Raw genomic sequence first — 27,354 nt, 5'->3', positions numbered from 1 at the left:
TATTTCAAGCAGGATTTAAAGTGGTTTACATCTATCCTTTCTCCTGTACTTAACAGAAAAATGCAGACTCCAGATTTTACTATGCAAATTCCAAATTATTATGTATTTAACTGATCATTGTCTCAGAATATTTGTCAACAGGAGTTTTGAAAACCTAAAATCGAAAAATAAATTTTAATCCACCATTTGGTTATCAGTTCAGTCAGTTCAGTCGCTCAGTCATGTCTGACTCTGTGTGACCCAATGGACTGTAGCACGCCAGGCTTCCCTGTCCAATACCAACTCCTGGAGCCTACTCAAACTCATATCCATCGCGTCAGTGATGCCATCCAACCATCTCATCCTCTGTCGTCCCCTTCTCTTCCCATCTTTGATCTTTCCCAGCATGAGGGTCTTTTCCAATGAGTCAGTTCTTTGCATCAGTTGGCCAAAGTACTGGAGTTTCGGCTTCAGCATCAGTCCTTCTAATGAATATTCAGGACTGATTTTCTTTAGGATGGACTGGTTGGATCTCCTTGTAGTTCAAGGGACTCTCAAGAGTCTTCTCCAACACCACAGTTCAAAAGCATCAACTCTTCGGTGCTCAGCTTTCTTTGTAGTCCAGCTCTCACATCCATACATGACTACTGGAAAAACCATAGCTCTGACCAGACAGACCTTTGTTGGCAAAGTAGTATCTCTGCTTTTTAATATGCTGTCTAGGTTGGTCATAGCTTTTCTTCCAAGGAGCAAGCGTCTTTTAATTTCATGGCTGCAGTTACAATCTGCAGTGATTTTGGAGCCCAGAAAAATAAAGTCTCTCACTGTTTCCATTGTTTCCCCATCTATTTGCCATGAAGTGATGGGACTGGATGCCATGTTCTTAGTTTTCTGAATGTTGAATTTTAAGCCAACTTGTTCACTCTCCTCTTTCACTTTCATCAAGAGGCTCTTTAGTTCCTTTTCGCTTTCTGCCATAAGGGTGGTGTCATCTGCATATCTGAAGTTATTGATATTTCTCCTGGCAATCTTGATTCCAACTTGTGCTTCATCCAGCCCAGCATTTCACATGATGTACTCTGCATATAAGTTAAATAAGCAGGGTGACAGTATACAGCTTTGACATACTTCTTTCCCTATTTGGAAACAGTCTGTTGTTCCATGTCCACTTCTAACTGTTGCTTCTTGACCTGCATACAGGTTTCTCAGAAAGCAGGTCAGGTGGTCTGGTATTCCCATCTCTTTAAGAATCTTTCAGTTTGTTGTGATGCACACAGTCAAAGGCGTCAATAAAGCAAAAGTAGATGTTTTTCTGGAACTGGATACTCAGCCATTAAATATCTTTTGAAATATGCCTGAATTCTGGATTTAAATAATCCAAGCGTAAAACTGGAACTCTGAGTACTGTAACTGAATTAAGTCAACTTCATTGCAAGGAAATAGAATCACTCACTTCACCAAAAGGAAAAACTATCATTTACTGTACACCAAGAGGTATGTTAACAGGTACATAAAAAGATGTAGCTCTATGATCCAGCATTAAACACTTTCTGAACTTCAGTTTACAGAGGCTGTGAATTCAGCCCTCAGCGTGTCAGCTGTGGCTGTGGGTTGTGCATATGTAGTACAATGAGAGATTTCAGCCTCTCGACTCCCTCTCAGCATTCTGATGACCTACAACCTCTATTCTTCCTTCCTTTCACCTTTCTCCTTTTCAAGGACATTTTCTCCTTTTCCTCACACCTCTCCGCCATATTTAGTGACACTATAGGGAAAGACCACATGAAAACAAGGTCATGACAAAGGTTCAAATGGCTGGAAAATGTTGCTATGTTTAAATTAAATGACATAAACATAATACATGGTCAGAGTTGAAGAAAAAGACTTATTCAGTCCAGAATGAGAAGATAACATTTTCACTGTTTTACAGGAACCAAGTTGTTATCTATGGAATATCAAGAAAATGCAAACTACTATGGAAAGATCATCAAAAGCAATGAAAGTCTGAGAAACTCACAGCCAAGAGGAGACTAAGGAGACATGACAACTAAATATAATGAGGTGTCCTGAATGGAATCCTAGAACAAGAAAAGGACATTAAGTAAACTAAAGAATTCTGAATAAGCATGGACTTTAGTTAATAATATATCAATAAGGTACATCGTGACAAATGTTAATTGTGACAAAAGGTTGACATAAGGTATAAACTACAGAGGAAAACTGAGTGTGGGGTATCCAGGAAACATCTGTATTGTCTTTGTAACTTTTCTTCAAGTCTAAGATGCGAAGTTTATTAAGAAAAAACAAAAACCACTATGGTAATTCAGCCTAGGCAGCCTGTTAAAACATTAGTTGTTAGACATCTGCTAGAAAATGCACTATTTAGTTCAAGAGCTCCCAGAAGTTTTACAATGATGGGAAAACCTGAAAAAAAGCTTTCTAGACAGAAAGGCACACTCCTTTAAAGGTTCAGGTCACTCGCAAGTAATGATACAATATTTTGTCAATAATTAAAATGCTATAAGTACATGTACAAGAATCTTTTTCAATAGCAACAGTTGTTCACAGTAACTTTCTCCTGAACTTTTACCCCCAGAAGGTTAGCATTCAGGAAGCTCAGCTGCTGTCTAACAAACTTAATTAATCAAAAAGTCATTTCCGAGCTGTAACTATGAGTAAAAGCGCTTCAAGTGTGCTAGCAAGCCTACAAGTTAATCAAAATGCTAATGCAGTACAAATTAAAGTTGTGATTAACATTTCACAGTAGCTGCTTAAGTGAATTGATCACACAAATGGGTTAAGCATTACTCATTTCCTATAGCCCCAACCGGGAAAAGGGTTGTTATGTGGGTAGGAGGAGAAGAGCTGCGGGTAGAAGAATCCTTCATAATAGCATCCTAGCGTCAATAAACCAGCACCAAATTGTCATACAAAAGCTTACAGGTAGAGTCACCCAGGGGGAAATAGCCTTCCAAATTACATTATAGTCCTTGAAGGGAGATTGTCTGTAAATCCACAAGAGTAAGTGAAGGTGTTTTACACCTCAAAATCCACAAATTTGTGTTAGTTTTGGAAATGCTAAATGCATTAGTTCTGTGTTGCATCTGCAGTGGGGAATGGTGCTTTGTTTTAGGTGGTGTGGCTTCCCTAGTGGCTCAGATGGTAAAGAATATCTGTCTGGCATTCAGGAGAGATCCAGATTTGACCCCTGGGTCAGAAAGATTCCCTGGAGGAGGAAATGGCAACCCACTCCACTATTCTTGCCTAGAGAATTCCATGGACAGAGGAGCCTGGCAGGCTATAGTCCATGGGGTCACAAAGAGTCAGACACCATTGAGCGACTCACACTTTCACTTCGGGTGTTCTATTGTTGAATGTGACTCTGATACAGGGTAAAATAAGCACTAGCTGGATGATGATTCTGCATCACAGTGTGGATCTTTGCATTTGAAAGAATAACCACTCAGGATTAAGTTCATTTAGAATTATTTGTTTTGAAATAGACATCCATTAATAAAACCTCATCAACCCTTCTGTGGCAAGATATGAGCTCCTGGCAGTCTTGCCAGGAAAGCAGCCTGAATTAGACTTCCCCGTCTCTATGAATTTGATAAGGTCACATGAATGTTTACAACATACAGACATTTGTTGGTAGACAATTCAGACTTGGCAGATAATTTGAAAAACATTGTGAGAATCTGCACACAAGAAATCTCCCTTTTCAATCCTCTCCTAAGAAAGAACTAGAGAGGAAAAAGTGAAATATTTATTCATTATGTTCACCCATGATATATTGAGATCTGTTATGTGCCAAGAATTATGCCCAAGTCACCTTAACAGTCAGTGACATTATAAATAGTTATTGATAAGGTTCCAGCATATTTTGGATATGATACAAAATCCTCCAAATGTATGCTTATAGTATTAATATTCCTTGAAATATACCCATAAAAGTATAAAAGATATATTCAAAACGTAACAGTGTAATTTTCATTTTAGGATTCTTCAAAGACTTGAGTTGCAGAAATTAACTCTTTATATATTATTAAATATGTATAATCCAATTTTGGAAATCTAAAATTATTTACTGATCTTCACCCATCTTTTTCTCAAAATGATCTAAAGAAGCTTTCTGAAGTCTATGGTGCTGTACTGTCCACTTAAAGATAAGCTTTTCATTTGATCTAATAATAATCATAAGCATTTAAAAATGTGAAAGGAAGGATTCTATTAAGAATATACAGGAGAGTTAACCTACGATTTGCTACATCAAAATATTTCTTACAAGTTTTGGATTAATGATTTGATGCAGTACTTCTTTGGTTAAGCTCGGTAACACTGGACTATTCACCACTAACTATATTTGACTGTGATTCTAGAACTTGTTCATTTAATTGACACAGACATTCAATACATTCACAGCCCACTGAGCCTGTGCTGAGTGCGTCCATAGGTAAATACTCTTCAAAGGTTACGTTAGCCTTGCTTCATGGCAGTTTTATCTCCTGGTATCATCAAATAGTCCAGCTTTTTAATCTACTATAAATGGGGATCATTTGTCAATGGGAATATAGACCCAGGTATAGTTGTAATATCTCTCAGTTAAAATATTCAGGTCAATAAAAATATTTATATCATTGTATCTTCTTTTGCTTCCCTTATCCTATTCTTTTCTATTCTGACTCTAATGATGCATACATTCATATCTTAAGTTTACCAATTAAAATAGATTGAAGATGCAATCTGTTTTCAGAACAGATGTGGGTTATAAAAATGTGATACTAGTTATTCGAAATTTAATACACATTATCAGATATTATTACAGAGGTCAACTTACTCTTCTGAAGTTTGGACTAAATAACAACCCTACTAATAAACTTTCAGGGATTCAGTTTCACAAATTTAAGGTTTTCTGAAAGAAGTAAAGCATACCAATTTACACATTTACCCCCTTTTTTCTGTTTATGCAACTTCTTAAAGTATATGGTATATGAGTTACATGTTATCTCATGTGAAAGAGAAGAAGGGCTGGAAACTTACCTGTTCAAAAAAGCTTGAGCATTAAAGAAAAAGATGTAAAATGATAGCTCCTATATTAAAGTTAGATGCAAGAATTTACAAAACAATGGAAACTTACCCATCAGAATATAGCTCCCTAAATGTTTTCTTCCAGGCACTGAATCAACTATTAATAAATCATCTTCAAAGCCAGTCTCCTGATTTACTTTTTGCCAACTTCCATTAGTACAATAGAACATGATGAATTCAAACTATATAAACATGTGCCTTGTTATACAGAGTACAGAGTTTTACACTCCCCTCCAACAGTAAAGAGGAGATGTCTGTTACTTCTGAAGGGAATTGGTAGTTCTGGATCTTGGGACAAGGAATCTCTGAGATTGCCTGTTGCTTATAGACATTTGAACTTTTTCAAAAAGGACCAGGTGCATGGGCAAAAGCTGCCTCCAGGGGAGTGGTGGTTACTCTGAAAGAAGCCAAGAAGCTAATCTAAGCAGAGAAAGCAAACCTTAAAGAATAAAAGAGGAACATAAAATGTTTGTATATGTGTTATAATAGTTAATCTAAGCACAGTCATTTAATAGTGTGTATCACTATTTATTAATATTCTAGGAGTATCTTTATTATGGCATTCCCTTTTCTTCCTCTGGTTTTATCAGTAACCTGATCTTTCCCTCATTGCTTCCAATTATTGTAATTTTTGGTGGAGAACCTGAGGAAGCAAATGGCTAATTTATTGGGAACCAATAAAAATATAAAAACTTTGGGAAGGATCATAAACTGTTGAAACAAAAAACATATCAATTGGCAAACAGCATATCAATTGGACATTTCAGATAATATAATAAAGCAATTACAAACATCAGTCATATTAACAAGTCCCTCTTAGAAACTGGTTAAAGTAATTATAGGCAGACTGTTGAAAGGGAACGAGAGTAATTAAAGCGAGGAGATTTGAGTATACTCCGAAAAGAAGGGATTAATTAAAAAATATTATTCATGTTCTAGTGGGAATTCTTGGTCTAAAAAGAAAAGTAGAAATTCCTGTGAAGTTCTCACATCTAAAATAAATCCAGACGAGACCAAGAGTACAATTCTTAGATCCATCTTTACAGGACAAAGGGAATCCAATAAGATGAAGTTTTATTATATAGATAAACTATGCTGAAAACTGTTTTTCTAATATGATCTTGGGAATTTAGTCTTCATCTGTTAAATGGAGATAATAATTGTATTATTTCATTGGAGTATTACAGCAAATAAGTCAATGCAATCAAAGTAGAACAGAGCCTGCTGCAAAGAAAATTCTCAACAAGCATTCACCAGCAATACTATTAATGATAGCCTGCCTTAGGGACCATCATTAAATAGAAATTTTTTGGTGTGGGGGTGCAGGGATGATATGCAGTTCTCCAAATATCCTGGTTGAATTTTATTTAACACATTAATTCCAATTTCAATTTGGACGTATAGGTTTCCAGAGATCTTTCTAATCAAACTACACTGTCATATTGCCGCTTGTGTGTGTGTGTGTTCTCCTTTCATGAGATCTATCTTGCTGTGGTTAAGAGTTTCATTGCTAAAGTGAGTGAAAGTCACTCAGTCATATCCAACTCTTTGCGACCCCATGGACTACACAGTCCATGGCATTCTCCAGGCCAGAAAAGTGGAGTGGGTAGTCTTTCCCTTCTCCAGGGGATCTTCCCAACCCAGGGATTGAATGCAGGTCTCCTGCATTGCAGGCAGATTCTTTACCAGCTGAGCCACAAGGGAAGCCCAAGAATACTGGAGTGGGTCGCCTATCCCTTCTCCAGCAGATCTTCCCAATCCAGGAAGTGAACTGGGGTCTCCTGCATTGCAGGTGGATTCTTTACCAATTGAGCTACCAGGGAAGCCCATTATTGCTAAAGTCCTTTAAAATAAATCTTAAAATGCACACAGATATTTTGATCTATTAAACTTAAGCTGCAGGGTAGATAGCATTGGCTGAAGGTAGATTTGGCCTCTCTTTATCTGAAAGCAACTTTTCCACATTAACCCAGCAAACTGAGAGCACAATTACACTCTGAATCACACATAGCCCTTTGGTCCTCACCTCACTTAGTCAGCTCCTCGAGCCATGGTTTCCCTTTTTCCCTTAAACATCTGAAAGTGTCCAATTACTGGTAAGTTTTGCTATAAATACCATACAAGAGGTAGTGGGAGTGGCTAAGATAAATCACGTACTCTGATACTATTTGGCTCAGTATTGTATTTATTTTTCATTGAAATGAAGATGATTTTAACGTAAAGATTTATGGCACTTCTTAGAAAAGATCACAGCTATTACAGCAGGATTTAAAGTCCTGGTATCTCCATTTGGTTTCAGCATGAACTGCCTCAACAGACCACCTTTTAGCTAAATTATTTAACTTATTTGAAAACCAGTTTCTTTTTTTCTTGATAAAAGAAAAAGCAAAAATACTGTGGCGTTAATCAAGACACCTGAAACTTTTCAACAGTTCTGACTTGGTCATCAAATTTGAAAAATTTAGGCAAGTCACTTTAATTTTTGATATTTGATTTTCCTATAAAAGCTAACATCACGTTTTTCTTGGGTATATGCGGCACACAAACTATGTCACATCATTTACTACATTTTATAAATATAGTTTAGAGTTAATGTAATCAGGAGAGGATCTCAAAGACTACTGGCAAGGATAATTTTACAACTGCCCAATTTATAAACTAGTATATTTTAAGCAGGTTTAAAAATTGAGATATGTACATGAAGTTTTACTCATTTTTGTTAGGTGGGATGCAAATGGAAATGCTATTAACAGTATAATATTAAAAGGAACCATGACAAAAACACCTTAAACCTACAAATGACCTTGATACATAATTTTAAATGGGTACAAGAAGCAAAGGCAGGCTGTATTGTGCGTTCTGACTTCAAGCCAGAGCGAACATGACTACAACAAATATGTTTTTCTTTGTAAAAGATTCCCCAGGACACGGGCAGTGAAGACTACAGTTTTCATAACCTAAATGATAGCTCATGTAAAAGGTATATTTCTATAAGTTAAAGGGAAAAACAAAATTTAGAGTTAACTGACTATGAAAAAGCAAGGACGTAAAAGTACTACTAAGAATGAGGAGACTAAGACAGACCTAGTTCCTTGAGTCCTCAAATCATTGTTCATTTTATAAATATTAACTAATGTCCCACTCTTGTAAGATTTTATTTTTTATTCAGACAGCAGGGATTCAGTGACTTGCCTAAGGCCTTTATACCAAAACAGGAGCAGAGCTGAATTTATAGTAAGATGCTGGTACCAAGTCCCATACTCAGAACACAAGGTCATGCTGATGTCCCATGAGGGCAGCATAATTTTCAATCAGCCAGCAGGGCTTCAGGTTGGAAAACTGCTTGAACCAATGCTTTCCAGGCTAATGGTATTAATGTAGCAAATGAGAACAATAGTGTACAATAATAAAAACTATCACTCTGTCATGGAAAATTATCAAGTCATGACTTATCCTCAAATTTTCCATTAGCAACCCTAATATTTCCTCTTCCTGGCTTGTTTACTTTTATCATAATCTTACAAAAAAACTGTAGTAATGAGAGGATTTAGGATATGAAGCTGGTTGCCATTTCTTTACAATTAAGTTTCTTTTTAGGTGGCTTCCAAAAAGCCAAATCTACATTTATAAATATAACAAAGTGTAAGTGTAAGTGAAAGTCGCTCAGTCATGTCTGACTCTTTGTGACCCCATGGACTATACAGTCCTTGGAATTCTCTAGGCCAGAATACTGGAGTGGGTAGCCTTTCCCTTTTCTGGGGGATCTTCCCAACCCAGGGCTCAAGCCCATGTCCCCCACACTGAGGGCGGATTCTTTACCAGCTGAGCCACAAGGAAAGTCCATAAACATAACTAATGCTTGTAATTTATACTAACGGAAAATTGCACACACAATGCCCGACAATAGGAATTAATTAAACAAATGGTGACCTTCTTATGAAAAAATATAATGTGGCCATTAGAAATTATACTTGAGAAGAATACTTGATGGTGTAAATTAAGTGAAAAAGGTTAGAAAATAATATAATAAAAATTTGCAAAGGAAGAGAGTAAATGCACAAAGAAAAAGAGCCTCTGAGCCTCCAAAGACAAAAAACAACTATACACAGCTATTTACTCTAGTTAGTAAACTTGTTTTTTGGCAGGAGTTAAGGGTTAATCATTCTAAAGCTATATCAGGAGTAGGCTAGGATGGAGGAATTAAGTAAACAAACTTTGATTAGTGAGAGCCAAGTTTCTCATGCGTAGAGAAAAGAATTACAATTTTGGGGAAGACTAAAATGAACTCTTGGTATTAAACTGGGATTGGAGGTATTGGAATGAACTCATGGTTTTATGAATACAAATGTTTTCCACATATCCAAACACGCACACACACACAAGTAGATAAAGATAAACAGACAGATACAGATGTCTTTGTATACATCCTTACATTTTCTAGCTTTTCCCACTGAGGGAGCTTAGAGGTAACGACACCCAGGTAGCAATGAAGTCAATGAGCATCTCTAAAACCACTCTCTAATTACTTGTGAGCCTATACTTATATAAATAAATAAAGTAAATAAATAAATGGAGGAGAATGGAAATTCTGGGAATGACAGAAAAAGATCACAGTAGTAATAACTGTTTCAGGTGAAAGCCTCCAATGAATGATGAAAATAATGTAGGAAAATTTGATGAGAAACAGGGTAACTACATAATCTCAAAGTAAAATTTGATGAGAAACAGGGTAACTACATAATCTCAAAGTTTCTTACCACAACATATTAGTTACAAAAGAAAAAATAAAAGTAACTTTACAGTGGAGAAGCCTGGCAGATGCTACCTCAAGTGTACAAAGTCAACATCTCTGGTAATAACACGTCCATGTCACAAGCCTCCTGATATGACACACCGAGAGGACAAAACAGCACGTCTATGGCATTCTTAACCAGTAGTGTGTAACTTCAGTGTGATTATGAGGAAATATCAGGCAAGCCCAGGCTGAGGGACAGCTCTGTAAGACACCTGGCCAGTGCCCCTCACACATGCCAATGTCCCGAACGTCAAGGAGACTGAAAGGGACGTGACAGCTAAGTGCTCTGTGGGATCCTGGAACAGAGAAAGGTATTAGTGGGATAAAATCCAAATGGGCAGAATTGGAATAAGGTCTGTAGATTAGTTAACAGGATCAGCACTGAGGCAAGATGCTAACGTTAGGGGAAGCTCAGTGCAAGACACGTGGGAATTTTATCGTACTATGCTTCATAAACTTTTAATGTCTGAAGTTACTTCAAAATAAAAAAATTAAAAAAAATTTTTTGAATTAAAAAAATTTTATCAACAAAATTATCAACAAAAAAGTCTCATGTTCATAGGGTTGAAGATGAATGACTACCATGAGTGACTTTAAATTTAATACACGGCTTTTCCAAATTTTCTACAGTGACATGTATTACTTTTATAATTAAGACCTATTTCTCTTTAGATGTTGTTTAGATGGAGCAAAAAATTTTAAGAAATATAAATATCCAAGAAACTGTATATAAGAATATTTAAGTAGAGGCTAAAAGTATCTGACTGAATCTTTTCCTTAGAGTAAATTTAGACTAAAAATAGACTCCTTGTAAAATCACTAATTTCTATTATTTATAGCTTTTGAATCATTATTGACTGAGTGGTAAAAAAGAAACTATGAATGAGTTGATATATAACCTTTATATATGATGTCAATACGTACACCTGTAAGTATACCTGTAAGTACAAAAATTTAGTTTCTCCTGTAATGTCTCTCCAACCCTTCCTGACCCTGAGTTCATTAATAGGTCAGCCTTCGAGGAGGAGAAAAAATGGCTACAGGAAACACAAACGAGTATCCGCGGCCACAGCTAAAACTTTAGGAACTTTAACCTTAATTGATAAAGTGTGACTAATAAAGAGAGGCAAATCATCTTCCTAGAGAGATAAACCATATGTGAGCTACAAAAAAGGGTTAAAAAAATTTACTTGTGTATTATAGCCTATTTCCCTTCTAATTCCTGATAGTTTGCAAATATTATATGAAACAGCTCAATCCTTTTAAATAATAAAGTTTATTTCTCCTGATAATTAAATTGTTAGAAGCTCATTTGAAAACATTCAAACATTTTAGAAGAGCATAGAAAATAAATTAAAAATTACCCCAAATGCTGTGACAGAGATGGCTACTGTTAATCTTTTGGTAGATACTATTCTGGATCTTCTCTCATTAGATATATATATATTCACATATTTATGTAGATATTCTATACAGATACAGAATTAATAAGAGGAACTGTAATATTTTGCAGTGTTCTATAACCTGAAAGATGCCTAGGTTATCTCTTAAGTCTTTAATTTTGTAAATGACTTTACATAAACATAGGACTTCCCTGGTGGCTCAGATGGTAAAGCATCTGCCTACAATGCGGGAAACCCGGGTTTGATTCCTGGGTTGGGAAGATCCTCTGGAGAAGGAAACGGCAACCACTCCAGTATTCTTGCCTGGAAAATCCCATGGACAGAGGAGCCTGGTAGACTACAGTCCATGGGGTTGCAAAGAGTCAGATACAACTGAGTGACTTCACTCACTCATACATAAATCTTCAGATTCATTTACTCTACCTTTAAAAACACTATGTGAAAGTCAAAGTGTTACTTGCTCAGTTGTGTCCGACTCTTTGCAATCTCATGGACTGACTGTAGCCCACCAGGCTTCTCTGTCCATGGAATTCTCTAGGCAAGACTACTGGAGTGGGTAGCCATTCCCTTCTCCAGGGGATCTTCCGGATTCAGGGATAGAACCTAGTTCTCCCCCATTGTAGGCAGATTCTTAACCATCTCATCAATCACTAGGACAGCCCCAAGAATACTGGAGTGGGTTGCCATTCCCTTCTCCAGGGGATCTTCCCAACCCAGGGATCAAACCTAATTTTCCCACATTTCAGGCAGGCAGATTCTTTACCATCTGAGCCACCAGGGAAGTCCTAAAAACACCATAAGTCTCTTGAAAACCTTAAAACTTGTTTTTGCTATAGAAATGTCCCAAAAGGCATAAAGTAGAAAATCAAAGTCTCCTATAAGCTCAGCCCTTCAGGTGTGCTTCTCTCACCCTGCTCCTCTCACAGTTATCTCCCAGGAAATGGCAACTTGAGCCTTCTAGTGGCTCTGGGGAAAAGCTCTGGAATCATCTTTGGCTTCACGCTTTGCCTAAAAACACTTGTTCAATTCATTAACAGATTCTCCTTAAAAAATATACAGGATCCAACTACTTTTCACCAGTCTTACCCACACCAACTTTGTCCAGCCACCATTATTTCTTGCCTAGCCTTATAGCAATCAAGCTATAAAGTTCATAGATAATGATTTCAGATTCCGCATGGCAACTAAGGACTATCATATGTCAACGTTTTGTACAGTATCAGAGAATATCTACACTTTTCTGAAAAGCCTATACAAATACTCTTTCTTCTTTAAACTACGTATCTCTCTGAGGCTGGATTTCCTCCAGACACTTCAATTAAAATATCATATTGTAACAGACTGCTTGTAAAAGATGATAAATGAATTGAGTTGACTTCTAGTAAGTGAGATATGAAAGATATTTGCAAAATTGGAAAACACTATTACACTTATTGTTTTCAAAAATATTTATTTCTTATGAAAAATCATTAACATATAATGGGTTTATAACTTATTTTCAATGAAGTGATATTTGAGAATTTCTGTTTGAATTAATATGGCAAATATTCATAGATATCAATATAACCACCATAACCATTAGTGAACCACTACTCTACAGCTTCTCTCGCATCAGAGTAAAACCAAAATCCCTACCATGGTTTACAAACTCCCTACATGACCTGACCCCATTTTCTCTATAGTCTCCATTCCCACCCTCTTTGATCTCATTTCAAACTACTCCTTTTCAACTTTTTTACAATGGCCTCCTTCATTTTTCTTGAATATACTTAGCAAGTTCCTACATGAATTCTGGCACTAGCTCTTTTTAGTATATAGAATCTAAATAGATAACCCATGGCTCACCCCGTTCCCTTTGTTTCTTAAATGACTTCATGCAAAATGGCACCCTCCATCTTTCTCCATATTTCCTTTATTATACTTTATTGTTATTTTAACATAGCAGTGATTGCCACTTGACTTATATTTTTAATTGTCTGTCTTTTACATCTCCAGTGAAAGCCCATTACAGCAGGGTCTCTTCTGTCCTATTCACTGCTGTATGCTCAGAACCTATAAAAATACCTGGTACTCAGTTTATCTTTAATAAATTTCAATTGAATGGATGGCTGAAACTATCACCTTATTGCATTTACATTTTATTTTCCTTCAAAAATTCTTGATTTGATTCACTAGGTTTTTCTCAATAATGCTATAATAAAAGTGCTTAAACACAAGTATATTTTCTTCTACAATAGGGGAAAAAAATCCAGAAAGAACTGGAGAAAATGTAGGTAAATAGAAATGACTTTCATACCTGGCATACTCGGAGAGCTTGGTCCAACACTGTCTTGGTATCAGTGTCATAATCTGGGCAGGGCAGCATGGTTCGGCTAAGATGTGCCTGCAGTAGGAGATGTGCTTTGGTGTGAGGGCTGTCAAATGAATGAGGATTCGATTCCAAGGGAAGACATTTTGCCAGTTCACTATTCATATGATCTTCATTATGTCTTACTGGCAAATCAGTATATTCTTCTGCATCCTGAAAAAACATACAAATTCACATAGATACATATATTAATGCACTGGATCAAAAGTATAATAGTTACTGTACTTAGCTTTAACTACTAACATTTAAAACATGCCTTAGAAGAACCTTAAGATAACCATATCCCTTAAAATTCTGCTTTGTTCAATACTACTAATAATATCAGGCTTCCCTAGTAGCTAAGACGGTAAAGCATCTGACTACAATGCAGGAGACCTGGGTTCAATGCCTGGGTTGGGAAGATCCCCTGGAGAAGGAAATGGCAACCTACTCCAGTATCCTTGCCTGGAAAATCCCACGGACAGAAGAGCCTGGTGGGCTGTACAGTCCATGGGGTCACAAAGAGTTGGACATGACTGAGCAACTAACACACACACACACTATTAAGTAAAAGCTAGTAATTTATAATATATCTGAAACTCATGTATGATCTTATTTATACAGTCAACAAAAGTAGTAGAGATTCTAGTGAGCATGAAACACCATGCTTACTGGGCCCAAGGGAGTAAGTCAGAAACTGAGAGTTCATCAGGAAAAAACAAGTTCTACAAAGTGGAAATGAATGCTATGATATGGTAAGTACAGAGTATTAAAGGGATAGTCAGTTTGGGGACTTAAGATGAGTGGAAGAAATAGGCAGGGCTGGGAGAAAGGTGGATGAGGATAGGATTGGTGAGGTAAGAAAATGGTGATGACCAGGATCGTTAAGACTTACTATGATAAATTAGATTAAAATAAAACTTCATATTTGGGGGTTTCCAGTTCCACACGCAAGGAGCATAGAAGCCACCACTCCATCCTAACAAGTTAAAAGCTGAACAGGTTGACATTTTGCTCTACAGCAGAAACTAACACAACATTGTAAATCAATTATACATTAATTAAAAAAAAAGAGCAGAAGAGGTTGAAAAAACCAACAACATATGGTCTTGGATCCATATGAGAAGGGAGGACACAGGAAAAACTGCTGCCCCCAGGCTGGAAAATGGAGGGAGTCATGGCTAAGAGGAGCAGAGACACATAGGCAGAAAATGTCACAGGAATAAGTGAAGGTAAGAAAACCTGAACTGTAACTGATGAATTGTGGGAGATTCAGTGTGGGCAACTCCAACAGCTAAAAGCTCCATGGGGACTAAGTTGTAGGGGCCTTACAATACTATGAGATTTTCCTTTAGGAGCCCAACCAGATTTCTACAGTCAATTCCAGAGAAAAATCCCCTTGAACTTCTGGCAAGGGGAGGGGAAAAGAACCATTCTGAAATATGCCAGAGCACTCTGTCCTTCTTAGCAAGGCCAGCTCTCAGGAGAACTACTTAACTGGAGCCTAACTAGCTGGGATATTATCAGAACCTATCTGACCTGGATAAGGGAAATACCCAACTGTAACCAGTTCCAGCTTTGCACATGAAGAATGGAAATATCCCACTCTAGCCCAAGCTAGCCATCTTATCCCACCAAAGGTGGGAGGGTAGAAAAAACTGAGAAACAGATGTGAAATTCACAGTTTAGAGTCACTATAGACAGGTGGCCTGATCCCTGGACCAGAGGATATTCCCCCTACACCTCTGTGCCCCACCTCACTGCATTACAAAAGGCCTATTTACTGCCGCTCTTTTTACCCAATACGCTATGTCCAGCTATCAAGAAAAAAGGTATATCAAAAGGCTAAAAACACAGTTTGAAGAAACAGAACCATCATCAGAACCAGACATGGCAGGGATATTAGAATTATCAGAGCAGGAATTTAAAACAACTATGATAGACAGCATGTAAAAACAGATGAGGGCTTCCCTGGTGGCTTGGTGGTAAAGAGCCCACCTGCAATGCAGGAGATGTGGGTTTGATCCCTGGGTCAGGAAGATCCTCTGGAGGAGGAAACCCACTCCAGTATTCTTGCCGAGGAAATCCCATGGACAGAGGAGTCTGGCAGGCTACAGGCCATGGGCTTGCAAAGAGTTAGATGTGACTAAGCACACAGAAATAGATGAACAATAGAAGTGGAGAGATGGAAATCCTAGAAAAGAGCCAAAGAGAAATGCTAACACTAACAGAAATGAAGGATGCTTTTGGTGAATTTATTGGCAGACTGGACATGGCTGAGGAAAGAATTTTTTGAGACAGAGGATATAACAATCATATCTCTGAAAGCAAAGAGAACAAAGACTGAAAGAGACACAAGATGATATCTAAGGACTGTGGGACAATGACAAAAGCTGTAACATGTATACAATGGGAATACCAGAAGAAGAGAGAAAGTAAGAGAAGAAACAGCTGAAACAACAATGACTGAAAATCCTTCACCCTCCCCATTAATGTCAGACACCAATCCACAGGGAAGAAAATCATGTTACCTACACAGGAACAAAGGTAAGTGTTACTTCTGAATTACTCACCTCAGAAACCATGGAAGCAAGAGGAGAGTGGCATGAAATATTTAAAGTGTTGAGAAAAAAATTCCACCAACCTAGAGTTCTATACCCTGTGAAATTATCCCTCAAAAGGGATAGAGAAATACAACTTTCTCAGACAAATAAATACTGAATTAATTTAATTAATTTGCTGGCAACAGACCGGTAGACTGGCCTTGCAAGAAATATAAATTCTCTGCAGAGGAAGAAAATAATATAGGTCCAAAATTTGGCACTGTATAAAGAAAAGAAGAACACTGAAGAAGGAATAAGTGAAGGCAAAAATAAAAACTTTCATTTTTCTTATTAACTGATCTAACAGATAACACTTAGTTCAAAATAATAACAATGTATTCAATCATGTATGCTTATGCATATGTCTTATGCTTATGTATATGACTTGTACATAAGTGACATGAATAACAGCAATGAAACAAGAGATGGAAGGAATTATGACTATTTTGTTATTATACTTACATTACCTGCTAGTGTATACTGCTACTTGAAAATGGAATTCAATTATTTGTAAATGTACATTGTAAACTCTAGGGTAACCACTAAAAAAAGCAAAAAAACCCCCCAAAACCCACTATATACATATATAACTGATATGCTAAGAGAGCAGAAAATGAAATCATATAAAATGCTCAGATAAGACAACAAAGGACAGAGAAAGAAGACAAAAACAGGAACATAGGACAAGGGCAACAAATAGAAAACAGTAACAAATATTTGCTGAATATCCACCTTATAAGGCAGGCAGACATTATTCAGCCACATAAATGTAACTGTGAGATGATGATAAATTCCATGAAGAAAAAATATGTAAAAGGGCATGAGAATTTAGCAAAGAAATCTGACCAAGTTAGGGTGGTCATAAAGGTTTCTTGAAGGAAAAGGCAGATAGGCTGATACCGAAGATGAGCAAATGGTACCTAGATGAACAGAGACGTGAATAGTGTTCCTGGAACCAGGGCATTTAATAGAAATATTAAAATAATCATGACATTTTATCGTGAATTATGTCTCTTGTCTTACTTTGTTTTGTAAGTCAAAAATATCACAGCTGCTTTACACTATTTTGAACATTGTCTCCACCAGTTTGCGTTGCTTTATGTAAGAAATGTATAATGATGTGTTAGCAGTTAATAATGTTTTGCCTCTATGAATCTTCTTGGATTTCTTTTTATATGTTATTTCAACTCTTTCCTATTCTCTCTGAAATCATCTGCCAAAGAAGGACCAGTTATACATGGCAGGACTATTATTTTTGATTTCAGGTGAATTTCAGGGCTGATACATTGTCACCTGATGACTGACATATCTCAACCTAGCATCTGGGCTCCATTCAAATCCCCATCAATGCCTGTCCATCTCAGTCTTGCCAAATGGCTTACAGAAAATGCAACAGCAGATAGGAAGAAGATGGTTCAGAAATCTAAAATATTACCTATTATTTAAAAAAAATAAAGTGATATCAGTGAAAACAATTTATATAAATAATTATTTTAAATGCAGAATAAAATACTGCTATTCAGAGAAGAGGACTGAAGTGAATTGGATGTGTTGGAAAGTTTCCTAAAAGAGATAGTGTTCATTCACGGCTTAGAATAATTTGCAGAAGAGGAGAGAGGGAGAGAGATTCCTTGCATTCCAGGCTCAGAAAATAATACGAGCAGATCCATAAAAACAGATAAGGAGGGGTCTAAGGTTTGAGCCCCAGGGATGAGAAGAATGATGATGCTATTAATAACAGAGAGGCTGGGAACACTCAGTGAGCAGGAGCTTTCTGTTAAGCGTGCAAAATACACTTAAAGAAAGGACTACAATCTAGATAGTTGGGTGGAGGTGGAAGGAGAAGAAATCAGCTTTAAATCTGTTTCACAATTTAAAATTTATTTATATTTAGATTTATTTATACTGTTCAAAAAATACAACCACCTCTGATCCATTGGCATCACCGACTCAATGGACATGAGTTTAAGCAAGCTCTGGGAGATGGACAGGGAAGCCCTGGCATGCTGCGGTCCATGGGGTCACAAAGAGTCAGACATGACTGAGTCACTGAACAACAACAACTGATCTTTTACTGAAAGAAAATTGAATAACTATTTTAATTCTGACAACTGTATTGGTCCTCCAGGTTTCAGATATGTAGGAAACAGGTTTAGATTTATAAATTACATGGTAAGTTAAATTAAAATCAAATTATATGGAAAGTAAGGATTTGGCTAAAAGCACTAATTAATAGTATTATCTAAGTAATCCACTTCCTTCTGTACAATCCTGTTCACATTTTATTATATACATTACACACCCTTCTTCCCCACATTGTGTGTGTATAAGAGAGAGGGAGGGAAACAGATAGATTAGACATCAATTGATTGATTAGCGGGCAACAATATAAACTAGGCATTTCCCAATCTTAGTTCGCAAATACTTCTGAGAGCGTGACGTATGATTCTAGTATCCAAAGATGCACATTTTTTCATAAAGCACGACTTCCAAATGCAAGCAACTACTTCATTTTGTGCTAAAGAAACAATGATCTGCTCTAATACTAGAGGGAAAACTAGTGGTGTCGAAGTCACTGAGAATTGGTATATCTGAACAAGACTGACTACTTAAAATTATGCTTATTCTACTTTTAGGATTATTTCCAGGTAACTTTTATCATTAGTGCTTCTTAATGTATTTGCTTACTTTAGAATCTAAAGCGTATGTAAGATGTGACTCCACTGTTCTCCAAATCATGCCAATTCTGCTTGAATTACCCCCGATTTATTGCTTTAATCCCCTGCTTCACCAGGACTGTGAATTTGCTCACTGCCAGCAGTATCAGTATCAGATGAGTCTGCTAACAGCTGAGTACATTTTAGGTTGGAAAAAATGCCCTGCAGTGGAGAGATCTTTCTAGGTTGATTAGGGTAGCAATCAAATCTTTAATGTAGATTACCCAGTGATGTTACTGAAAAATTTAATTCAGTGATGGCTTTTCTTAGTGTATAAAAGCAATCGAAGAGTTCCTTTGTTAATTAAGCCAAGGGGTCCTTAATTTCTTTGCAAAAATCTATACACTTTAATAAAAAAATGAAAAATATTTTAATAAACACAATGGACAATGTCTTAGTCTTTTGTTTACCAAATATTTATTTAGCAAATATTATTGCTGGGTACCAAATGGTGGAAAAAAAGAAGACACGATTGATCCCCTACTCTCATTAAGCTTCATAGTCAAATGCGGGAGCTAAACCTTAATCAAAATTGACCATGAATAAATGTAAAATGACAACTGGACAAGTAAGGGAGGGGTAAAAATAATAACCGTTGGTCAGAGAGAAGGTATCTTTGAGGAGGTTATGACTGAGCTGAAAGACAGGAAAAAGAAAATTTTTTTAAGGTAAAAAAGGGAAAGTGATAGGATAAGGTTCAAACTTGAGTTCAAAAAGAGGGACACAGCCTCTTACTACAGGAAAACACTTACAAATACTTGCATGGATTTGATTATTTAATATTATTCTTTTGATTACTAGGGCTTCCCCAGTGGCTCAGTGGTAAAGAAACTGCCTGCCAGTGCAGGAGACGCAGGTTCCCTGAGTTGGGAAGATCCCCTGGAGGAGGGACTGGCTACTCACTCCAGTATTTTTGCTTGGGAAGTCCCATGGTCAAAGAAATCTGGTGGGCTACAGTCCATGGGGTGGCAAAAAATGTTGGACACGACTTTGTGGCTGTGGGCTTCCCTGGCTGCTCAGCTAGTAATGAATCCGTCTGCACTGCAGGAGATCCTGGTTCAATTCCTGGGTCGGGAAGATCTGCTGGAGAAGGGATAGGTTACCCACTGCAGTAGTTTTGGGCTTCCCTGATAGCTCAGATAGTAAAGAATCTGCTTGCAATGCAGATCTGGATTCGATCCCTGGGTTGGGAAGATCCCCTGGAGAAAGGAACATGCTACCCACTCCAGTATTCTAGCCTGGAGAATTCCATGGATGGAGAAGCATGGCAGGCTACATGGGATTGCAAACAGTCAGATAAGACTGAGTGACTTTCACTTCACTTCACTTTGATTAGTAATGTCTTTTTCATTATTAAATTTTACAAAGGCAATGTTTGTGAGATCTTCAAAGAGGTGACATTTGATTTATGTTTAAAAATATCAATTCAATAATAGTTTCTGTAATTAAGAATTATCCATAATTAAATGAAGTCTCATCAAAAGCTATTACTTCCTTTGAGGGTCCTTCCTTTTCTGTTTCCAGCGTTTGAATTGAAGGGGAATCCAAAGAATGTAGCAAGTAATTCATCCCCTAAGAAATGTTACAGATCATGAGGGTGGTATGCACAGTGTGAGGTGGTAGAGAGAACACTGAGTTTGGGAACTGATATAACAGGTGGATTTTCAGCTCTGCCATTTACAAGCTATGTGACCTTCTGAGAGTAACTGAACCTCCCTAAGTCCCAAATTCCTTATCTTAAGTTGGGACTTGGTGTGAAGATTCAATGTGATAGTGTTTATGAAACCACTTAAAAGCTGTAAGACTCTGTATGAAAGTCAGGCATTATTACTATAATAATAATCCCCATATCTGATACTACATAGAATGTTAACTGAGGATTAAGATTCAATTATTTGAGTTTTGTTCTACAGTTTTCAGTTATAAACCTTTGTTTACAATTATGTAAAAATATTTCCCTACCTAAAATGACATTTAATTAACTCACTTTAAAAATATCATGATTCTTAAATATTTTTCAAAGAAACAGGTTATTATTATTTTTTTTTAACTGATGCTTTACTAGTAGGGGCACACTCATTTTATCCCAGTGATCATACAATTTTTATGTAACTGTGTTACAGAAAATACCGATTCTTTGAAAAACAACATTGTCAATACAAGACACAGCCAAATTAAAGATAAAATATTCAGAAATTATATTCTCTTGAACTACAGGTTTGATACTGCAGGTTTTAGTCTCCAGTCTCCAACTAGGTTTCTTTTAAATTAACATTAATTAAATGTTCACAAAAGCATATCAATGTGTGTTAAGGAAAGATGCTCTTTTCAATGTTCTTTGGTGAACTAACTCAAAATACAATGAAGAGACAGGGAAGAGAAAGAACCATTTATAATTACGCACTTGCTGCAACTTTTCTGAAGAAAAAGTGTTATGGATAGTTATAGTACTCTGAAATCCTACAGTATTTTCTACTTAAAACTTAAATGCTGTGACCCACAAGAATGAAACAAAAAGTAAATACTGATTTTTAGATCACTTAGAATATATAAAAACATTATCACCATTTTGAATTTAATTTTTTGTGGTTTGACTATGGTTCATTTAAAATAAAAACTTATGGAAGACACTGCTGTTTAACCCTCAATTGTTCCACCAGACCTTCTGTGAAAACCATGATCATTTATTCCTGGCATTCCAGTTCACAGATTTTCTGAGTTCTTTAGAATGTGGTGTGTTTGCTTCACCACTTTACTTAGCTCTCACTTCCTTCAAGTATTTTATTCTGTGTGTTTCAGGATACTTACAAAGGAGATTTTTTATTTAGATTGATTAGGAAAGCAGCAAACCCAGGATCTGCAGAGAGAGCTAGTAAAATAATAAAATCCCTGCTTAAAAACAAATGGGCAAACAAAACCCCTTTCTAGTATCTTCTTCCACAGTAAGATACTCTATTTATCTCCAAATTATTCCTCTAATTCTAAACAACTTGTCCAGTTAATTTCCTGTGTGTGATCACTGAGTATAAGTGAGGTTCATTTTCTTATCTACATCATGTAGGTAATTAAAGGAAATTGAAAGTGGGCAGTGAAGCTTTTATGCAACTGGGATTGAAGCTGAATGGAGGGCAGTGAGGTCAGTGGAGTCCATTATATTTTCATGTGAGAAGCTGGTTTTTCTGCCCTGTCCTTGTTTACTGTTGGCTGGACAGGCTACTAACTGCAAATCTATGTCTCTGATTTGCCCAGCTGTCCTTGAATAAAGACATCTTCCCTGCAAATGCTGAGTGACAGTGATTGACAACCTATGATGAACTCTGCTTGCAACCCCCTGCTACTTACTGTTTTTCAATTGCAAAAGAGAAATCAGGATAAAGAAACATCTTTCATAATCACATCAAATGGGCCCTGCTGTTCACTCAATAGTTTTCATTTTGTTTCCCTTTTCACCACAAACCTCAATCTATTCGACAAATTCCATAAACTTAGCAACTCCACATAAAGTAAAAAATTAAAAAAAAAACAACCCACAAACATATGTATATATGCTACTACGTTTTGCTTGTATATTTACACTGATTTTCAGTTCAGTTCAGTTGCTCAGTCATGTCTGACTCTTTGTGACCCCATGAACCACAGCACGGCAGGACTCTCACTGATTTTAGTTTAGTGAAAATATACACTCTTGTCCGTCTAGTCAAGGCTATGGTTTTTCTCCGTGGTCATGTATGGATGTGAAAGTTGGACTGTGAAGAAAGCTGATCGCCGAAGAATTGATGCTTTTGAACTGTGGTGTTGGAGAAGACTCTTGAGAGTCCCTTGTACTGCAAGGAGATCCAACCAGTCCATTCTAAAGGAGATCAATTCTGGGTGTTCAGTGGAAGGACTGATGCTAAAGCTGAAACTGCAATACTCTGGCCACCTCATGCAACGACTTGACTCACTGGAAAAGACTCTGATGCTAGGAAAGGTTGGGGGCGGGAGGAGAAGGGGACGACAGAGAATGAGATGGCTGGATGGCATCACCGACTCTGTGGACATGAGTTTGAGTGAACTCCGGGAGTTGGTGATGGACAGGGAGGCCTGGTGTGCTGTGATTCATGGGGTCGCGGAGAGTCGGACACGACTGAGCGACTGAACTGAACTGAACTGAACATAATGATACGTTCACACCACTGTATCACTGACTTGTTTTGCTTGTTCTTGGAAGAACAATCTGGCCAGTCTATACTGATGAGGTATGTCTTTCAGAGATTAGGAGCACTTGGGTTTAGTTAGGATTTGGGTAACTTTATTCAATATGTAAGTCTTACAAGTCCTTGTGGCCCTTAAATTTGCTGATCATACAGTTTTCCTTTTAGATTTGTTAACAAGAAGCTTATCAAATATGTAGTATATACACTGCTTTTTCTCTTTAGTGAACGTGTATAAACAAATGAGTTCTGCTTGTGTATGTGTGAGTGTGTTTACTTTAGCTGCAGTGACTTTAAGAGTCTGCTTCACCTAAGCAAATCACTGAGGTAACAAACAGCTGGAACAGGTTGCTGCATGGTCTCGTGTAAGCCTGACGTAACAGGAAACTAGTACTTTTATGCTGCTGGACACATCACTGCCTGCACTAAACACTAAGCAGAACAGGTAAGAGGGCATGTGGACAGTGGGGATGGTAAACCTAACCAAGGTGAGCAACTAAAGATGCTTTATGCTATAACAACCTCTGTCATGGGAAAAGCAAAACATATAAAGTTAATGAATTCCAGACTTTAAGTAGCACTTGATTAATCTGTAACATTCTGAGGCGTTAAAACAAACCAAAATTAGTTTCTCACATTCCAACACTGTTTTTTGGCCACTGAAGATGTAGAAAGAGCATTTCAGTAAATTTCCCAGATAGGAACCCTGTTTAATTTCTGTGCCTTTCTGAAGGATTAAATTAATTTGTATATTATATATTTTATAATAATATTTGAAAAATAATCTGGCATTTACTGATCCAGGTCTAGATATATTAAGGGATTAAAAAAATGCCTTATTTTTATCTTTATTACTTCAGATTACCTTTTATTCAAACATTAATCTATGAAAAAACTGACGTAACTTGTTTTCTAAATCAAATATATATTTAAGCAGTATTGTTTCTAACCTTAAGACTTATACTTTTATTCAAATTATTTGTTCAAAGTGGATAAATTATATACCACTATAATAAATAAAGTTTATCTCTAAAATAGAAGACTCTAAAAACTAGACTTACATGGAACTTATAATGACCTCAACATGCAGTGAAAGATATACCAGGAATGAACTTAAAAAGTAACAAAAGAGCCCCTTGGTTATAAAACATTTATTGGAAAATGGTAAAACTAAGATCTAGTTAAGCAATAAAATATTTGTCCAACATGCATACAATTTGCTTTACTGGAATAAAGTATCAAAATAATTTTATCATATGCAGATGGCAAACATGTAAACACTGACAGATATACTTGTAATTACTCATAGATCGATGTGTGTTTCCTGTCAGGCCTTATGTTGAGAATATGTATCTGATTTATATCAATGTCTTAAACTTATGGACATATGTTTGGCCTTCAACCAATTAGGGCAACCACAGAATCATTTGCCAAAAATAAATATGAACAAGAAATAATACCTTATTCTTTCCATTGTAAAAATGACCACCTGGTTGACAGCTGGATTTTAAGGGATCTTATAATAGTGAGTACCAGTAGGTCTGTTGTACTTAAAATAATTTCAGTGGTAAGAATTCCATCAAAAACTTCTATTTCCCAGGATTTACAGCCAAGTCCTTAAAAAATTGTTCTTTGATGAAACTTAAAAAAATTCCTCAGTTTTCAAGGATATAATAAAAATGCTTTATAGCTTAACAATGTTTAGATATTTTCCTCTTAAGAATAAAAATCTCGAGGCTATCAGGTTTGAATCCTAAAAGGGAATAACTGAGATTAGCAGCAATATATAATAATTATGCATGGTTAAATGTCACATTTTGCAATCCATCTTTAAAAGCTATAAACAAACTTTTTTTTTTTTTTTTACAACTTGCTCCTGCCTTTAAAACTTTGCATTTTTACTAGGGCAATTTTTTTTATAATTTGCATTTATACAGGCTATAATGACAATAAAAGTTTGCAAAAAATTAAAAAATAAAACGCAAAGTGGAAACATTAAAATACTTCTAATCTACTTAACAGCTACTGTGTATCTTTCTCCCAGGAGTTAAGACATACATATACAAAAAGCAAAATAAATCTAAAAGTGAAATATCAAAATACACCAATATACAAGAAACATAACACGATAATATAGGAGTGATTGATGAATGAATGAAACAAACACTGGTGTCATGAATTTAGAAAAAGTAGCAACCTCTGCATCTCAATAAGAAAATATTTTAGAGTGAGCTGAGCCAAGGTGCTATGGATGAATGCTAGACACATTGTCTAGGTGAGAATCACAGCAAAAGTGTGAAGCTGACATTCATATAGCATGTTTATAGGTGAGAGTAAGAAGGTTCAGCCTAAAAGGAAGGCTGTGAATACCTAGGTTAAGGAAATAATGCTTTAAAATCTACATAATTTTAGATTTCTAAGGGGAGAAATGATGCAAACGATGTTCTAAAACAAATAAACAGATAAATGAGTTGGTGGATTAGAGGAGATAGAGACTAAAGTAGGAAGATCATTTAGGAGACTGGTGAGCACAATTGTTTTGAAACAGGGTGATGAGAACTCTGACAGGAGCCGAAGAGTGAACAATCTTTAAAAAGTCTGAGAAACTTGAGAAAACAATTATGAAGAAATAGTCTTGGTAATTTGTATAATGTGTGAAATTGGGCAGAAGAAAAGTAGGAGTCATGGATTACTCGAAGGAATTCATCTTGGAGGTATGAAAGAATGGAAAGACAACCGACAGACAAAATGAGGACAGGAATTTTGGGAATAGTGAAAAGGAAGATTGAGACATTGTGAGTCTGGGTCACAGAGGGACAATGAAGTGGGAATGTCCAGTGAGCACGCAGAAGTTGGAACCATAGTTTGTAAGAGAGGTCAAGACGAGTAGACTATGCTATGAAGTTCACCCATTTAAAGGCAACACTTTAAACTGTAATTCTGGTGAGACCTGGCAGAGTACATAGGAAAAGAAGGAAAAAAAAATTGAGAACAACTAGAGTTTAGACACAGGAAAAGGAACCAATGCCAAACAATAAGAAAAAGAATGGGATAAGATGTGAAAGAACATTATGAAAGATGAACAGAGTAACAAGAGGTAACCTGTGTCTGTCAAATGCTATAAAAGATCAAAGAGAATGAGCACTAAGAAAAGACAATCAGTTCAGTTCAGTTCAGTCGCTCAGTTGTGTCCGACTCTTTGCAACCCCATGAATCACAGCAAGCCAGAATAGCATTGGGTAATTCTGAGGGCACTAGGGAGCTGTGAAAAATTTGAGTAATACCAATCCAGATTGCAGGAAGTTACAAATAAATGGATGGGTAAATGGATGGAAAAGAGATAGAAACACGTTGAGATTTCATTTTTTATTTTGGCAGTGAATAGGAAAAAGAAAATAAGATGGTAATTCGAGGATGTTAAAACAAAATAAATAAGTTTCTTCTTGTTCAGACTAAGGGTGACCTATAAATGTTCAGAAGTACCTTTTTTTTAAGTTAAAAAATTTATTTTAAAGTTTATAAGAAACAATATCAAGAGATCTACTGAGAAAATCGTACAACAAAAGAGTTATGAGGGGGAGAACCAGTAGAGTACTAGAGCCAGATAGTGAAAATCAATTGTTATCTATTTTTAAGAATATACTGCATTTTATCTATTCATAGTTTGGATTGTTTCTACTTTTCAACTGCTATGAATAAAACATTTGTATGTAAGTTTTTGTTTGAACATGTTTTGATTTCTTTGGGTATATACTTAGAAGTGGAACTGGAACACCATATGGTAATTCTGCTCAACACTTTGAGGCACTGTCAGTTTCCCAAAGTGGCAGCACCGTTTTACATTCTCACCAGCAGTGGATGAGGAGTTCTAGTTTCTCCACATCCTCACCAATACTTTATCTGTCTTTTTTATTATAATAATCCTAGTGAGTATGAAGTGGTATCTCATTGTGGTTTCAATTTGCATTTTTCTAATAATTACTGATATTAAGCATCTTTTTATGTGCTTATTAGTCATTTGTATATCTTCTTTGGAGAAATGTCTATTCATATCCTTTAAAGTTGAGCCATTTATTTTTTTATTATTGAAATGAAAAATTCTTTATATATTCTGGATCAAGTCTTTTATCAGCAACATGATTTGCAAATACTTTCTTCCATTTGGTAGGCTATTTTTACACTTTCTTGACAGTATCATTTGCAGCACAAGAATTTTTTTTAATGAAGTC

At 36.3% G+C, this 27,354-nt stretch overlaps 1 protein-coding gene across 2 annotated transcripts in view; it reads right to left on the bottom strand.

Moving 5' to 3' along the window:
• The window catches only part of ASCC3 (activating signal cointegrator 1 complex subunit 3), a 352,215-nt gene that overhangs the window by 23,182 nt on the left and 301,679 nt on the right, over positions 1–27,354 (bottom strand). For both annotated transcript variants that reach the window (XM_088840691.1, XM_088840692.1), the window contains one exon: positions 13,562–13,786. In XM_088840691.1, coding sequence (XP_088696817.1) covers positions 13,562–13,786 — 225 coding nt within the window. The remainder of the gene's footprint in view (positions 1–13,561; positions 13,787–27,354) is intronic.

This window comes from Moschus berezovskii, chromosome 10 (genome assembly GCF_049115385.1).
Source record: "Moschus berezovskii isolate FMDL1 chromosome 10, NW_MosBer_1.0, whole genome shotgun sequence".
Taxonomy (NCBI): domain Eukaryota; kingdom Metazoa; phylum Chordata; class Mammalia; order Artiodactyla; family Moschidae; genus Moschus; species Moschus berezovskii.
The sequence above is the reverse complement of the archived record's forward strand: the minus strand, read 5'-3'. Positions and strand labels throughout refer to the sequence as shown.